Below are 16,391 nucleotides of genomic sequence, written 5' to 3'. Positions count from 1 at the left end.
GATTAAAATTTGATATTTTCTCATGTAGTGTAAACTCACTTGCTGGTCAAAATAAGAAGCTAAATCCTATGCTAAGATACTGGATTCTGTCTTGATGTTTTCTGTTATAAATGCCTTTCTGTCTCCAGTTAGGAGTAAGCTTGTTCAGCAAGTTCTTCAGCTTTGTTGGGGGATACTGCTACTTACTAGACGGGAGATTTGAGTATGTTAAGAGTGGGAACTTGACTTAGGGTAAGGCTTTCTTTAAGGTTCCTTTGCTGAGAATTACCCTCAGTACTGGAGTTCAAACTTGGCAATCATGTTTCCAGAATATAATAAGCCACTATTTTTTCTGCTAAAAAGATCCAGCAGGTACCCAGAGAGAGCCCAAGTTACCTCTGTTTATAAATGATCTGCCTCGTTTAAGAGGAATATTCTAGCAACTTCAAATATCAGATTCAGGCAACACATTCTGAATTTCTCAGGGATCCCTTGGCCTCATGTCTGTCTTTAAGGACATGGTCCTAATACTTCTGTGATGGGATTCCTCTGTAATATGAGGGAATTTTCCTCAGGGTATTAAAGCAGAAACTGCAGCATCACAGGGGTTTTATATGCATTGGATCTGCAAGGAAGAACCCTGAATAAGAGATGTTACTTTTACAACACAGGTTCCCTGAAGTCTTGCTTTCTGAAACTTGCCTGACTCTTAAGTTAAAATGATACATGAAAAAAATTCCACCAAGCCCACTTCACGTTGATTACTAAATGCATATTTCTTTTTGTTCACTGGAGCAGAACTTTATTACAACCGCAGCAGCCTTGGATTTGGCTATTTTGAACCCTTTGTAGAGAAGCATTACTAGCTTAGCAGGGAAATTAGCAGCCTCATGACAGTGCTGCAAATACCATGCTGTGAAGAAAATTTCCCAGGCTCTTGTATCTCTTTCGGGAGTGATAAGAACATGGGAAATATTTGACTCAAGAAAAAAATGTCCCACCACATCTGTCTCTTCCAGAGAGATATTACTATGTAAAATTATTTGGCCATCGTTTCTACGGATCTCATTGTAAAAGATTGCTTTAAGAATTAGTTGTGTGTGTTTTTTTTAATAGATGTGTAGATTGAGGAGAGGATTGGTGCTCTAGCAGGTGAGATATTAAAGCACTTTTTTTTTTCTCTCTCTCCTAACAGGGGCTAATTTTCAGGTTCAAGTTTCTCATGCTAGTCACTCTAGCCTGTGCTGCCATGACTGTCATATTCTTCATTGTAAGTCAGGTATGTGGACCCTGAGAGGTTAAGGGGAGCACAGCCCTCACAGGTGCCCAACTCTTCACAGAGATGACTTAGAAAGTTGAAGGAGGCTACCATACTGGGTCAAGTCATGTTTACTTTTTATTTTTCCTTAGGACCACTGTAATGTGCTCTTTGTTATCACCTAGCTATAGATGGACTGAATCTTCCCTTTCATTATAGCCTTGTAAGGGAAAAAGAAAAAAAAAAGATGCTAAATAAGTTAAGAGTTTATGGTCATTTGGATACTTGTCTCATTCAGTTAAGAGAATAAAGTTTTTGCTGGGGGCTCAGTGCCATCACTGCAAATCTACCGCTCCCAGTGGGTATCCACCACCACTCCCTGCGATTTGTATTAGATAAGAAATTGGGGCCAGGTGGTGATGCCCCTGGAAAAGCACTCACATTACAGTGCACCAAGACACAAGTTCAAGCCCCTGGGCCCTACCTGCAGAGGGAAAGCTTCACAAGTGGTGAAACAAGACTGTGGGTGTCTCTATGTCCCTCTCCCTATCTCCCCTACCGTATCAATAAATAAATATATATATTAAAATATATTTTAAAAGAAGACAGAGAAATTGAGATGGGGGAAGAGAGAAAGAAAGGGAGAGAAAGATAGATACCTGAAGACCTACTTCACTGCTTATGAAGCCTCTCCCACTGCCTGAGTCTGTGTTTGACAATATGTATGCTTCATCAGGTGCACCACCACCTGGCCTCCAAGAATAGAGTTTTCAAACCCTAGAGAAGAAAACCAACAAGCAAATCTTCATCTGATTTTATCCATATTTAGCGTTAACTATCCTTCTACTACCCATCATCCATTCATCAGGATAATTATTTTGTTACTCAACAGGAAACATAATTAGAAAATCCTCATGATAAAACCTTGTTACCATTCCCATAATTAGAAATTTAATATTCGTGAAGATGTCACTACTGTTAATACCTCAAAGATGTCAGTCACTTACTTTGGAGACTGGAAAGTCATGTACTAATATCTGTCTTTCACTTGAGCATTGTGAAAATCGTTGCAGATAAGCTGTATACGGGTTGTTATGCCAGTTTATTAGAGTATTATAAAATTCAATGACTGGTGGTGCAGTGGATAAATTAGCACTGGACTCTCAAGTGTGAGGTCCCCAGTTCAATTCCTGGCAGCACATGTACCAGAGTGATGTCTGGTTCTTTCTCTCTCTCCTCCTCTTTCTCATGAATAAATAAATAAAATCTTAAAAAATAAATAAGATTCAATGATTGTAGAGATGTTTCTCACTTATGCTGTAGTCTAACTGGCTGGAAGTGTGCTAGATGACTTAATAGTTCTAATTTCCTTATCTGTGAAATGAAATTAACAGTGGTACCAGCCACGGGAGGAGGTTGTGACAGTCACCTCAAGTTTGCCTGGAGAGTGATTTGCAGAGTGGCTGGCACAGTGTGGGCATGGGGAGTTGTGCTGTTATGAACTGTGAGAAGGAATGCTGTCCTGCCAAGGGACAGAATGAGTTAGTGACCAGAATCCAGTTTTTTGACTCTTGCCAGCTTACCTGTCATTCCAATATTTGGCCAAAATAAAGACTGTCAGTAGTCTAGAGAAGACTTGAGGACAAGATTTCCTCCATTCTGCTAACAAGTTTCCTTCTAGTCCAGGGCCTCTAGAACTTTCTTGTCTACGGGCATCCCTGGTGAAGGCTACAGGCCATTTCTTTGAATGCTGTTAGATTTTTGTTTCTTTTCTTGTTTGAATTTCATTTATTTATTAGAGAGAGAGATCGTGAGAGAGAAGAGAGGCAGGCCAGATTATGACACAACTCTGGCATATAGGACAGTGCTGAGGTAAAATCCAGGACTCTGAGCACTTTAGGGATGGAAGTCTGGTGCAATACTGGACTATCTCCCAATACTCTTTGACTCCTTGTTGCTGTCATTGTCAGTGGGACTTCACTGCTCCAGACCAACATTTTTAGGTGGAAAGAGGAAGAGATAGCACAACACTAAAACTTCTTCAGGTGCTGGGGGGGGGGGGTGGGCTCACAGCTGAGTCACAGGCATATGGCAAAGCAGGTACCTTTCCAGGTAAGCTGTCTCACCAGCCCTAAATGCTTTGAAAATGAGTAGAATAAGATATATTGGATTTCAAAGAAAATCATGTTAGTAAATGGGTACAAGTATTATATATTATATATCTGTATTATTTATATATATATGTGTGTGTATATATAGTATTATATATTATATATCTGTATTATATATATGTGTGTATATATATATATATATATATATATATATATATATATATAGTTGTTACTGACATGAAAATATGATTTCTATCCATGACAAAATTACAGGTAGTGCTAATGTTTTAAGCATCACAAGTGGGAGAATCAGTAGCTTTCACTTAGAAAACTAATGAAAAGGGGGAATCGGGCAATAGCGCCGCAGGTTAAGCTCATGTGGAAAGAAGAAGAAAACAAATGAAAAGGGAGCCAGGCTGTGGCACAACTGGTTAAACACAGATAGTACTATGTTCAAGGACCTGCACAGGACCCAGGTTCGAGCCCCTGGCTCCCCACCTGCAGGCAAGTTGCTTCACAAGTGGTGAAGCAGGTCTACAGGTGTCTATCTTTCTCTCCCCCTCTATCTCCCCTTCTCTCTCCCCATTTCTCTCTGTCCTATCCAATAAAATGAAAATAAATAAATAAGTAAATGAGTAAATGGATAAAATGGTCACCAGGAGCTGTGGATTCCTAGTGCTGGAACCAAGCCTTAGTGACTAGAAACTCTTCCTCAAAAAAAAGAAAAGAAAAGAAAGTGTTAAGGAACTCTATTAATACTCAAGATGACTGAAGCTAAGATAGGTGGAGGAAGAAAGGATCCTTTGATTTTCACGTGGGCCAGGAGCTCAGATCTTTCTCTTAACTCTGGCCCCAAACAAATGGGCAGGCTTATACAGGGGGTGCAGGCTTGAGAGTAGAAAGCGTCATGACAGAAGCGGAGGCTGCAAGGTGAAGGGGTGGGACTTGGACCCATTGCCCAGGGTCTGGTTGCCTTAGTTACTGTTATCTTTCCTGCAGAGCTGTGTCTGGGAAAGTTTAGCCTCAGCATAACATACACCACTGGGGAGGGGGGTACCTTTTCAGAGGGCAGAAGCTAGCCAGGGTTACAGAAGCTGCCTTCTTACTCAAAGTTCAGTCTGACCTTCACCATCTCTCCTTGTTGTCACTTGCTCACCCAGTGAAGGCCAGTCTGCACGAACCACCTGCACTACCTCAGACTTTCTACACCTTCTTAAACCTTTATTGTATTTTCAGTCTTTCCCTCCTGTGTTGAGGCCAACTTAGAAATGCATTACCATCAGATTATAAGCACATATTATAAGCATATCTAGGGGCTAAATATCTGGAAATTTCCTATCAAAAGGAAGAGAGAAAAAGAAAACTACTAAAAATAAATTTGTCCCCATTTCAGTTTGTAAACAGCCTAAATTCTCTCCAGGATGTTTTTTTGTTTTGTTTCTTTGTTCATCATTATTAATACTATTATTATCATCATCCCCATGTTAGGTACCCCTTGAATGTCGTCAGTTAGGCCTGCCCACTCTGCAGTGATAGATAGCATGGCTGCTGAATGTAAAATAAAATAAAATAAAATAAACCACAGACATGCATTTTCCCAAGTTCTCTTACCATGTCTGCTGTGACCTACAGACAGGGCTGTGTTTCTGGCAGGCTATTTGTTTGTAGAACCTTGAACACTTTTCTTTCTAAATCCAGTAAAAATATTTCAGATTCTGAAGGAGTTTTTTATTCAGCCAGCTGTGGCTCAAACAAGGCAATCTGAGGCCTGACTTCTCCCTTGACTGAGTCCCTCATGTGACCAAAACGCATTCCAGACTGGGTCATGCACTGACGGCGGGAGGCTTCTGGTAGCCGGTTCTGCAAGGCTCTGCTACTTTGGAGAACAAATCTCCAGTAAGGTTGTCCGAAGCATAAAAGGCAAAAGCTAAAATATGTTGTCAGGAAGGCAGAAAGCCAGCAGGCATTTGGTCCTAATTCAACCCCTTTACAAAAGTGAAAAGTCATTCTTAACTCTTGTGATTGCTAAGTCTCCATCTCCAAAATTCAAGACCAACTTTAGCTAGTTTTTTTTTTTTTTCAGGCAGCCACATGTTGCCAAGGCCTGACCTTTTTAGATACTTAGTGAGTGAGCCTTCTTAAAAGAAAGAAGACCAGTTTCCCAGCAGGCATACTTTATCACTTTTCCTCAGGGGGCGAAAAGAAAAGTATTCCATGCCTCAACATTTTCTGAGGAGCTCCAGCCAGTGGCTGGCTATCTCTCTCTCTCTCTCTCTCTCCTGTGACTGTCTGCCAGCATGGATTTCAGCTCCAAGAGGGTAGCACTGAGGTCTTTTGGATTCCATTAGCTTCTCACATTCCTCCTACTGGGTTAGTGTGAAAGGTTTATTTATAGATATCTAAGATATTTTCAGGCATAACTCTCAGTATCCCCAGTATTGTATTCATAGACTCATCAGAAGATGTATTATTGTTATTATTTTAATGTCAATCTGGAATGTCTCAGCAATGAGCTCACCTGAAAGAAAACCTATTGGGTAACTTTTTTTTTTTAAATAGATCCCAGCCTTAGGTAAAAGGAATGTGTTGAAACTCCCATTATACTCTCAGGCTTGCTGGGAGAGCTTGCATTTAAGCCCCATGAAATATAATACTCAGGGATCTCACCGGGGAATCCAAGCTCTGAGGCCAGAAATGAAAGGCTGTGGAATGCACTGACCTTGAGGCTTTGTAAGCAGGTCCTGAGGTGCAGTCTTTTAATGCAGGCCATTTTAATGACCTGGGTCCTGGCAACCAAGAGATGGTACACCACAGCCTGGTCTCTTAGCCCCTTTCTCTCTGAAAAGAAAGAGGTGCTCCTTTTAGACATGGCAGGCAATCAGTAAGGAGCCAAAGTGTAAGGCAGGGGAGAAGTTCGCTCAGGGGACCCCCAGGTGCCTGACATTCAGGTCAAGCTGAACGCAGCAAACTCTCAGAAAGAAGGTGTGTGTGCGTGTGCGTGTGTGTGTTCACTTCATTCTGCGGCTTTCAGGGGGAAATATTTCCAGTAAGGAAGCCTGCGTCTGAGATTTGGAAATCTTGTTAAGTGGAATGCTGGTTGTCAAGACTACTGGGTGTTAAGGGATTTGACCTTCACTTGGCTCCAAGGGTATAATTGGGTGGCTTCACACTAAAGTAAATTGTTCAAATGTTAAAAAAAAAAAAGGGGGGGGGGACTTTTAGAAATAAGACTTGTATTGAGGATAGATGATTTTGGGCTACTTGATTATTATTTTATTTTATTTTATTCTTTACCCTGAAAGTTAGAGGGTTGACTGACGCCTCTCTCTGCCTTAGCATTAATAAGATTTTGAATTTACAAGGCCTGTTCTGTTGAGATTGCTTGATGTGATCTATATTGGTGGGAATGTACTCAGAGCTCAAGATGTTTAGGGCATGAATAATTGAAACTGGGGGGGTGGGGTGGGACAGCTACAAACACCAAGTCTCCAACCGGTGGACTGACACTGTGTATATAGGTCATTTATGCAAATCCAATTCTTTGTCCTCAGCAGGAAATAATACACTGAGAGATTGCAAATTAAATAGTATGAGTAATTCTGTGACTCCAGTCAAAAAGACGTGCTTGCGTCCCAAAGCAAACTCAAGATCAGCTTGCGTCTGTTTCCCTCAGTCTCAGCTTCTGTGTGACCCTCACGACTGTGTCTCTACTGCAAAATTGCATTTTTATTATAAACCTTACTATTACTATTTCCAAGATCTGTAGTAGGCATATCTTACCATGCAGATTTGAATACAAACATCTATGTATATGCACTGTGTCAATAATGTATTAGAAGCAGCTGTGCGTTATGAACAATTAAGTGAACTTTCAAAAGAATGTCTCAAAGTGGATTTTCAAAGCAATATGTGGATATGAGCAACTAAGTGAGCTGTGAACTTTTTTTTTTTTTTTGCCTCTAGGGTTTTGCTGGGGTGCCTGCGCTATGAATCCACTGCTCCTGGAGGCCATTTTTTTTCCATTTTATTGGATAGGACTGAGAGAAGAGGGGAAGACAGAGAGGGAGACAGAAAGACAGACACCTGCAGACTTGCTTCACTACCTGTGAAGCGACCCCCCTGCAGGTGGGGAGCCGGGGGCTCGAACCCGGATCCTTGTGTAAGTCCTTGCTCTTAGTACTATGTGCACTTAACCTTGTGCACCAACCGTGCTACCCCACTAAGTGAACTTTCAAAGGAGATTGGATCCTATACAACAATTACCCACATGCTGGTTTCAGACACTCACCACCCCCAAGGTAATCTCCATACCCTTGTGTCGCACAATGGTTAGAACACCTTCCTTTTGAATCAGGATCTCAGGCTACTGGCTGGACTATCTGGGACACCTTTCTGGGTCAGTCACTCAGGAGTTGAGTAGAAGGATTACCTCCCTATCTCACTGAGTTGTTCTTAAGATAAAAAAAAAATACTGTTCATATAAAGTTCTTAGTCGGGTGCCTGGCACATCAGTAACTTTAAATTAACCAATCTTATTCTTGGTATTTTCACACAATAATTACTTTTCTATCTTGTATGTTAATGACTTGCAATAACACAGAAATATGCCGGGGAGTAATGTTTAAATTAATGCTGATGACCCACTCAACCTTTATTATGATATACCCTGAGCCACAATATTTTCTTTTTTATTTTTAAAGCTGTGCTCTTTTTCTGTTTTTTTATTCAGATAGGATAGAGAGAAATTGAGAGACGATAGGGAGATAGAGGGAGGGAGAGAAAGAGAGACGCCTGCAGTCCTGCATCACTGCTTGTGAGGCATCACCCTTGCAGGTGGGGAGCGGGGCTTGAACCTGGATCCTTGTGCTTGGTAATAAGTGCACTTAACCAGGTACTCTGCCGCCCAGCTCCCTGACAATATTTTTTCTTTTTTTTTTTTTAATTTTTTAGTTATTGGATAGAGGCAGAGAGAAATTAAGAGAGAAGGGGGAGGAAGAGAGACAGAGAGACACCTGCAGACCTGCTTCACCGCCTGTGAAGCGACTCCCCTGTAGGTGGGGAGCCGGGGGCTCGAACCAGGATCCTAACCAGTCCTTGTGCTTTGTGCCACTTGCACTTAACCCACTGCGATACCGCCCAACTCCCGACAATATTTTTTCTTTGCCTTAAAGTCAGATAGTCCCTGTGAGTGACTGCTTTTAACCCCATATCCCTTTCTCTCCATGTGTTGGCTCCGGACTTTTGTCCATGGTCAAAACAGAGAACCTGATAGAGTCTGGACTTGAACCCAAGCCTCCGACTTCAACTCCCTGCTTCCCCACACTGCTTGAGGACACAGCTCACCCTCTGGGTTCACATGTCTGTGTAGTCAGTTTGTCATCAGTGAGCCCTTGTGGGCATCAAGTATTAGACAGCGACCAGCATTAACTGCACGGGCCTCTGCCTACAAGGAGTTCACACTTGGATGGAAAGACAGATAGATGGCAGAAGGGAATTATAATCATGGATGCATGTTAGACTCAAACACAGTTTCCTTTTTCTCCACCACCTCCTCCTCCTCTTCCTCCTTCTCCTTCTTCTTCTTCTTCTCCTCCTCCACCTTCTTCTTCTTCTCCTTTTTCTCCTACTTCTCTTCCTGCTCCTTCTCCTCTTTCTTCTTCTCATCCTCTTCCTCCTCCTCCTTCATTTTTTCTAGTTTTCCCAGAGTTCTAGCTCTGGTTTAAAATAGTGCTGGGGATTGAACCTGGGACCTTGAAGCCTTAGATACTGAAGTCATTTCTGCATAACCATTGTATCTCTAGTTGCACAATTTAAATTCAGAGATATGATCTAGTGCTGTTTTAGGAAGTCCTACTCCCTAGGCAACAAAAGTATGCACACACACAAAGTGAGAATCACTGACTTGATCTCTGATATCTCCTAAACCCTCTGTTAACCCTAATTCATTCTTGTGTGATTCATATTCAAACGTGAAGTCTTGGGCAGGTGAACTAGCTCACCTGGGTAGTGTGCTACTCTGTCATTGTGCATGACCCAAGTCCAAGCCTTGCCCCTACCACGTTCAGGTCTGACCTGGCCCTTCACCTTTCCCAAGTGAAGAAGAGACTTGTTCTCTGCATGGGTTGGTTCCTAGGTTGGCTGTTTTGTTTCTTTTCAGTTCTAATGGAATGTCACTGTCCTTTTTCCATAGGTGACTGAAGGCCATTGGAAGTGGGGCGGTGTCACAGTCCAAGTGAACAGTGCTTTCTTCACAGGCATTTATGGAATGTGGAACCTCTATGTCTTTGCTTTGATGTTCTTATATGCACCATCCCATAAAAACTATGGGGATGACCAGTCCAATGGTAAGTCCTCTTTAGCACAGTTGAATTCAAGAAAAAGGAGGCTATTGTCTTTACAAAATTACAATAGCAAAGACTCTGGGGTTACCCTCTTAAACTTCCCTTCCTAATTCCAGGCGATTTGAATCACTGCTCCTAAGCTCTCGAGAGCCATTAAATAGGAAGATAGCACAAACCAAATATTTAAGTTCTCATTTTTTAAAAAATCTTTAAAATGCAATGACATGTTGCATTCTAAGCTCGAGTCTCAGTTCTAGTGCAAAAATTAATTTAACTTACTTAATTTTGGGAGCAAAATTGGCCATCAGAAAGTGTGCTCTGTGTCATCAGGTGGACTCTGAGAGTTAAAGGTGCAGTTGACTTCACTTTTTTTTTTTTAGTATATATGTATTTATTCCCTTTTGTTGCCCTTGTTGTTTGATTATTGTAGTTATTATCGTTGTTGTTATTGATGTCATCATTGTTAGACAGGACAGAGAGAGATGGAGAGAGGAAGGGAGACAGAGAGGAGGAGAGAAATATAGACACCTGCAGACCTGCTTCACCACCTGTGAAGCGACTCCCCTGCAGGTGGGGAGCCGGGGGCTCGAACCAGGATCCTTACGCTGGTCCTTGGGCTTTGCACCATGTACGCTTAACCCGCTGCGCTACTGCCTACCCCCCAGCACTTTTTCTCAGTGCCACCACCATCCTCTGTGTGTGCAGGTCCCCATCCCACTTAATAGCTCTTTCAGGGAGCCCCTTTTTTAATTTTTAATTAATTAATTAATTCCCTTTTGTTGCCCTTATTGTTGTAGTTATTATTGTTGTTGTTATTGATGTCATTGTTGTTAGATAGGATAGGGAGAAATGGAGAGAGGAGGTGAAGACGGAGAGGGAAAGAGAAAGATAAACACCTGCAGACCTGCTTCACCGCCTGTGAAACGACTCCCCTGCAGGTGGGGAGCCGGGGGCTCGAACCGGGATCTTCATGCTCGTCCTTGCGCATCGTGCCACATATGTTTAACCCACTGCGCTACCGCCAGACTCCCTGGCTTCACTTTTCTTCTGAATTTTTTTGTAATGCCATTTGTTGACATACATCCAAACCAACACTACACTGCTAGCCCTAGCACCTTCCTGCCCAAATGCAGCAAAGAGCCATTCTGACCATTCTATTAAAGAGGAAACTAAGACCCAGAGGAGGGTCAGGGACTCTCCTTAGATTTCTTTACTAGTCATCGCAAAAGGAAATGAGAATCGTTTCCAGCTCAATACAGTTCATGTAAAGTCATGAACACCTGATCTGATGCCTCTTTTTCCGTCTGAATACTAAGCCCTAGACCATCTGGCTCCTTATTTATTTATTTATTTATTTTCTCCCTTTTTTCATACTTACTTGTTTCATGTTATGTAACGAGCTATTTCTCAAATGTAAGAGGCTCTTTCTCAGACCAGAGCCTGGGTCCTTCAGTCAGACTCGGAGCAGGAACCAAGACTATGAAGCCTTAAGTCCCCTGTCACATCAGGGGTCAGCTGGCGCAAAGACGTCCTCAGAACGTGTAAGCTGAATGTGTGACTTGCATATCCTGTATCCATCTGTATCTAAGCAAACCCTGCCCACTTATGATGAGGCCATTCGAAAGTTTTTACAGAGAGTCGGGCGGTAGCGCAGCGGGTTAAACGCACGTGGCGCAAAGCGCGAGGACCGGCATAAGGATCCCGGTTCGAACCCTGGCTCCCACCTGTAGGGGAGTCGCTTCACAGGCGGTGAAGCAGGTCTGCAGGTGTCTATCTTTCTCTCCCCCTCTCTGTCTTTCCCTTCTCTCTACCCTAGCAAATGACGTTAGGTAGACTTTTTTTTTCTGAATATCTATGTTCTTCTTCTTCTAGCATTTGTCCTTCTTCCATAGCCAGTCAACAGCGTCAGGTTGAAAGCTGTCAGGAGCTGCTTGTTGCTGGCTTTGAAAGTGACTGGGATCCATGTGGATTCAGTCGGCTAGGAAGGATCGTCAGTTTCCCCAATAAATGGGTACTCACGGGATGCACCACGAGAAGGTCGATCCAATGCATCCCAATATCTATGTAATTTTGGATAACAACAGAGAGAAATTGAGAGAGATGGGGAAGGTGGGGAGAAAGACACTTGTAGTTCTGCTTCACCAGTCCTTTTTAGGTAGGGACAGTAAATCGATGTGTGCTGGCCTGGAATATTGATCAGTTTTAACTGTCAAATGAGCTCCAGGGTATTGGGGTTGTCAGTGCTAATGAGATGGTTACCTTAAAATATCTCCAAAGCTTTCCACTGAAATTCATTTGAAAGATGTTGGGGGTAACAGTATTTCCCAAAAGTAACAAATAATTTGGCTTTAGAACCAGCAACATGAGGGATGAGGCCGGGAGAGGAGGGCAGTTGTGTTGAGTTTTGAAGGCAGTGTAGTGCTCTCATTCGCCATCTGTGTCTGGTGCCACACCTGTCATTTCTTGTGTCCTTAATGCCAGGCGTCCCTCTCCCCGCCTCATTGATCTCTTTGAAGGTAGATTTGTTGTCCCACTTAGTTTCAGATCCATCTCTGACCCCATGGGTTTCTGGTCAAGAACATGACTTTTATTTTAACTTTATTGGGGTGATTCATGGTTTACGGTCGACAGTCAAATACAGTAGTTGCTACATGTGTCACATTTCTCAGTTTTCCACATAACACTCTAACAGCCCACCTAAGTCTTCCTCCACCATCCTGTTCTAGGACCTGAACCTTCCCCATGATCCCAGAGTCCCTGACTTTGATGCAGTCCACCAGACCCAGTCCAAGTTCTGCTCTGTGTTTTCCCTTCTGAAGAAGATGACTTCTGTCTCACTGACTACATGCCCAACCCTTGGTTTTCTAGAAAGCTTGGCAACTAGACAACCTTCAGTTGTCCTTCCACTGCCAGCACTTAGAGTTTGCCTCTGTGCATGGAAAATAAGAGCTTCCAACTTCTGAACAAGAGTCTTGATTTCATTTCATGGTCATCCCTTAGGACTTGTGTCAGAACCCACATGGGCCTGTCCTTGATTATGAGTATGAAGCAGGAACCTAACAGGTAGAGTCCCTTGTTTGGCAATGAAATTACCACAGAAAGCGGTCGCTGAACTTCCTGAAGTGTAGGAATGATGTTACGGGGAGTCAGGTGGTAGCGCAGCGGGTTAAGCGCATATGGCGTGAAGCGCAAGGACCGGTGTAAGGATCCCGGTTTGAGCCTCCGGCTCCCCACCTGCAGGCAAGTCGCTTCACAGGCGGTGAAGCAGGTCTGCAGGCGTCTTTCTCTCCCCCTCTCTGTCTTCCCCTCCTCTCTCCATTTCTCTCCTATCTAATGTCAATAACAACAACAATAATAATAACTACAACAACAATGAAAAACAATAAGGGCAACAAAAGAGAAAATAAATAAATAAATAATTTTTTTTAAAAAAAAAGAAAGAAAAGAAAAGAAATGATGTTACTGGGTACCAGGTACTGAGTACTGACTATGAACTGTACAGCCTTATACACTCAAACTCTTCTGGTTACTTTTGGCCATGTGACCATCAGCAAACTTGTTGGGCATTCTGTGCATTACTTCTCTCAACTCTAAGTGAGCTTTTAGAGTTCTTTTGTTTGTTTATTTATTTATTTAATTTCTACCAGGGCAATCACTGGGGACCAGTGCCTGCACTATGAATCCATCATTTCCTGTGTCCGTGTTTTTGTTTTTGTTTTTCTTTTGTTTTCCTCCCTTTTATTTGATACTTCAGAGAAATTGAGAGAGGATAAAAGGAGAAAGAGACATCTGCAGCACTGCTTCACCTTTCAGGAAGCTCCCCCTCTACATATGAGTAGATGGGGGATTTGAACAGAGGTCCTTGCATGTGGTGGCCTGTATGCTTAGCATGTGGCCTACTTCCAGACCCTAAAGTTCTTCTCTCTCTCTCTCCCTTTCCCTCTCCCTCCCCCCCCGTCTCTCTCTCTCTCTCTCTCTCACACACACACACACACACACACACACACGCACACTTTTTTTTCCCTCCAGGGTTATCGCTGGGGCTTAGTGCCTACACTAGAAATCCACTGCTCCTGTGGCTGTATTTTTGATTTTTTTTTTTTTGGATAGGACAGAGAGGAATTGAGAGAGGAGAGGAAGATAGGGAGAGAGAAAGATCGACACCTGCAGATCTGCTTCACCACTTGTGAAGCAACCCCTCTGCAGGTGGGGAGCCGGGGGTTCGAACTGGGATCCTTGCACTTTGTACTATGTGCGCCTAACCTGGTGCCCCACTGCCCGGCCCCTAACCCCAGCCCGTAAAGTTCTTTTGAGCAGTGAAATTCTGCTGTTTTCATTTTTCCCGTCAGCCGAGAAGATCATCTCCTAATACAAAGTGACATCCCACGGGATGATTCTGTCATAGACAAGGGGTTTCCAGACACTGGCGAGAACGTGTCCCATCCCAGCACTTTGGGGGTGAATCATAGACATTGTGACCAGCCCCGCAGATACAGGACCGCAACCTCCTGCCCTAGGAAGCTAGAGTGTGTGGTGTTCAGTTGCTCCCATCTGTCTTTTCACTCTGCACAGTTGAGGCTAGTCCTTGGTCTAGTCTTGATAAAGCTTGTGCTATTGGCTCAACCTAATAGGCCACCTCTCTGGCCCCTAAACAGCCGTTGTAGTCAAGAAACGTTCTTTCCCAAATGTTCATGGACACTTGGAATTTGGATTGTTGAAGGACGACAATTCAAATGTGCACTGAAGGATATTCTTTCAGCAGCTTAGTAAGCAGACTCTTTTTTTAAAAAACATTCTTAAAAAAATCTGTATTTATCGGGAGCCAGGCGGTATCGCAGTGGGTTAAGCACGTGTGGCACAAAGCGCAAGGACCGGCATAAGGATCCCGGTTCGAGCCCCCGGCTCCCCACCTGCAAGGGAGTCACAGGCGGTGAAGCAGGTCTGCAGGTGTCTATCTTTCTCTCCCCCTCTCTGTCTTCCCCTCCTCTCTCCATTTCTCTCTGTCCTATCCAACAACGATGACATCAATAACAACAACAATAATAGCCACAACAATAAAACAACAAGGGCAACAAAAGGGAATAAATAAAGTTAAAAAAATCTGTATTGAAGATAGAGACAAAGAAATTGAGATATAAGGGGGAGAGACAGAGAGAGAGAAAGAGAGAGGGCGAGAGAGCTGCGGCACTGCCTGACCACTCCTGAAGCCTCCCCCTATAAGTGGGGTCCAGACTGAGGGCTTGAATATGAACGAGCGCTTGTGCGTTATAAGGTGTGTGCTCAAGCAGGTGCACCACTACCACCCCTAATGTGAACAGACTCATAGGGGGCAGCTCTGTGTTGATTATAAATAGGGATCCAGCACTTCTGCAATGGTGCTGTGATGCGCTGTGCCTTGACAGCAGCCCCTGCCCCAGCCCGCCCCCGGGCAGCCTGCTATGTCCTTCGCTTGAGGGCCGGTACTTTGTGTGACCTTGTGCATTTGGAACGAGGCTTGCTATTGTTACATCCACTGATTCTTCCCCTTCCCTTCTTTCTTTGTCTTTTCACCTGCTGCCAGACTATGCAGTGAAGCTAGGAATGATGAAGTCTTTGTCTAAATTTTTGAGATCCTCTGAAAAGAGCACTCTGGAAGTATTACTTGGAATCCTAGAACAGGAAGCCCCAGGGCTGTTTATTATTATTATTATTATTATTATTTCTTTATTGGGGGATTAATGGTGTACAGTCGACAGTAAAATACAATAGTTTGTACATGCATAACATCTCCACCTAACAGTCCAACCCCCACTAGTCCTCCTCTGCCATCATGTTCTAGCACCTGAACCCTCCCCCCACCCCACCCCAGAGTCTTTTTACTTTGGTGCAAGACACCAACTCCAGTCCAAGCTCTGCTGTATGTTTTCCCTTCTGATCTTGTTTTTCAACTTCTGTCTATGAGTGAGATCATTCCATATTCATCCTTTTGTTTCTGATGTATCTCACTTAACAGGATTCCTTCAAGTTCCATCCAAGATAAGGGGAAGGTGAAATCACCATTTTAAATAGTCAAGTAGAATCCCATTGTGTCTAGATACCACGACTGGCTCAGCCACTCACCTATTGTTGGACACCTGGGTTGCTTCTAGGCTTTGGCTATTACAAATTCTGCTGCTATAAACATATGTGTACACAGATCTTTTTGGATGGGTGTGCTGGGTTCCTTAGGATCTATCCCCAGGAGAGGAATTGCAGGGTCACAGGGCAGGTCCACTTCTAGCCTCTGAGAGTTCTCCAGACTGCTCTCCACAGAGGCTGAACTAACTGGTGTTCCCACCAGCAAGTACTGTGTCTTTAAATCCCCAGAGTCTCTGGATGGCACGCCTTCTCCTCTCTCCCTTCTCCCACCACATGCAGCTGCCTTCCCAGGCTTCTCCTGCTTTTTCATGGAAAGTTTCTATTTTTAAATTGGCTGGGTCTCCCACTCTCGCTGACATTCAAGGTCCAGGGCCAAGAATTCCAACCTCTTGCTGCGGAGGAAAATGGATTCCAGGTGTGGGGGGCTCTTTTTTTTCTCTCTCTCTTTTTCTGAGATGGATCCTGCAGTGACCTCCAGAGAAATTTGTTTCCAGAAATTTGGCAAAGCAGATTCTGATGTATCTGGAGCCAAAATGGATAAGGAATGTGGAGGAGCCATCGAGAGGGCTTGTTTTCCTTGAGGGT

General features: G+C 43.5%; 1 protein-coding gene across 3 annotated transcripts in view; it reads left to right on the top strand.

The window, feature by feature from the left end:
- WLS (Wnt ligand secretion mediator) overlaps positions 1 to 16,391 on the top strand; it is a 168,970-nt gene that overhangs the window by 112,274 nt on the left and 40,305 nt on the right. For all 3 annotated transcript variants that reach the window (XM_060206396.1, XM_060206394.1, XM_060206395.1), the window contains exons 10-11: positions 1,175 to 1,258; positions 9,539 to 9,692. In XM_060206396.1, the coding sequence (XP_060062379.1) occupies positions 1,175 to 1,258; positions 9,539 to 9,692 (238 nt within the window). The remainder of the gene's footprint in view (positions 1 to 1,174; positions 1,259 to 9,538; positions 9,693 to 16,391) is intronic.

The sequence above is a fragment of the Erinaceus europaeus genome, chromosome 13 (genome assembly GCF_950295315.1).
Source record: "Erinaceus europaeus chromosome 13, mEriEur2.1, whole genome shotgun sequence".
Taxonomy (NCBI): Eukaryota; Metazoa; Chordata; class Mammalia; order Eulipotyphla; family Erinaceidae; genus Erinaceus; species Erinaceus europaeus.
Note: the sequence above shows the minus strand (reverse complement) of the source record. Positions and strands in the feature narration are given on the sequence as shown.